The 571-nt window shown below is 54.5% G+C and overlaps 1 protein-coding gene across 1 annotated transcript in view; it reads left to right on the forward strand.

Annotated features, from left to right (window-relative positions):
• The first annotated feature begins 65 nt into the window (after positions 1-65).
• Positions 66-571, forward strand: part of LOC137073655 (prolactin receptor-like) — a 32,852-nt gene continuing 32,346 nt past the window's right edge. The window contains exon 1 of the mRNA XM_067442360.1: positions 66-363. Coding sequence (XP_067298461.1) covers positions 356-363 — 8 coding nt within the window. The 5' untranslated portion in view covers positions 66-355. The remainder of the gene's footprint in view (positions 364-571) is intronic.

Here is a 571-nt window from a genome sequence, read left to right on the forward strand (position 1 = left end):
GGTTTTGTGTTTTCTATCCGGTTACTCAGATGTGACAACTAGCCCCGGCGTCCACAGTCACGCGTTGAACGCGCTGTGATCTGCGGGTAAACGCGTCGCGTTGCATCTGCGCGACAAACGAGTCATCATCATCGCCGTGGGAAACGACACGGGCGCGCAAACGAGGCGCGGCACCGGGATGATGACGCGCGGTTAGGTGGAGCGACACGGCTCAGACGCGGCTCTACTCTGGACTACGAGCGTCGCATTCCCGATCATCTGACGCGAAGCAGCGCGATCTGTGTCGGATGAGCGTCGCGGGACACGCGGAGGATCGCGTGGTTTCTAGACAAACCAGGAACGCTTTCCAGGATCCATGAGAAGGTAAGCGCGCGCTCTTCCCAAAAACAGGCTTTATATTTCAGCACACGGGAACTTGGAGACATCCTGCGTGTGTGTGTGTGTGCGTGTGTGTGTGTGGATTGAGTGTAAAAGTGATGCGCGGTACTTTTGGTGGACATTAATCTGATGTTTTAGTGTTAATAAGGTTCTAATCGCGACTCTAATGGCAGTCCGTGTCGGTCTTTAAGTT

This window comes from Pseudorasbora parva, chromosome 4 (assembly GCF_024679245.1).
Source record: "Pseudorasbora parva isolate DD20220531a chromosome 4, ASM2467924v1, whole genome shotgun sequence".
NCBI lineage: Eukaryota > Metazoa > Chordata > Actinopteri > Cypriniformes > Gobionidae > Pseudorasbora > Pseudorasbora parva.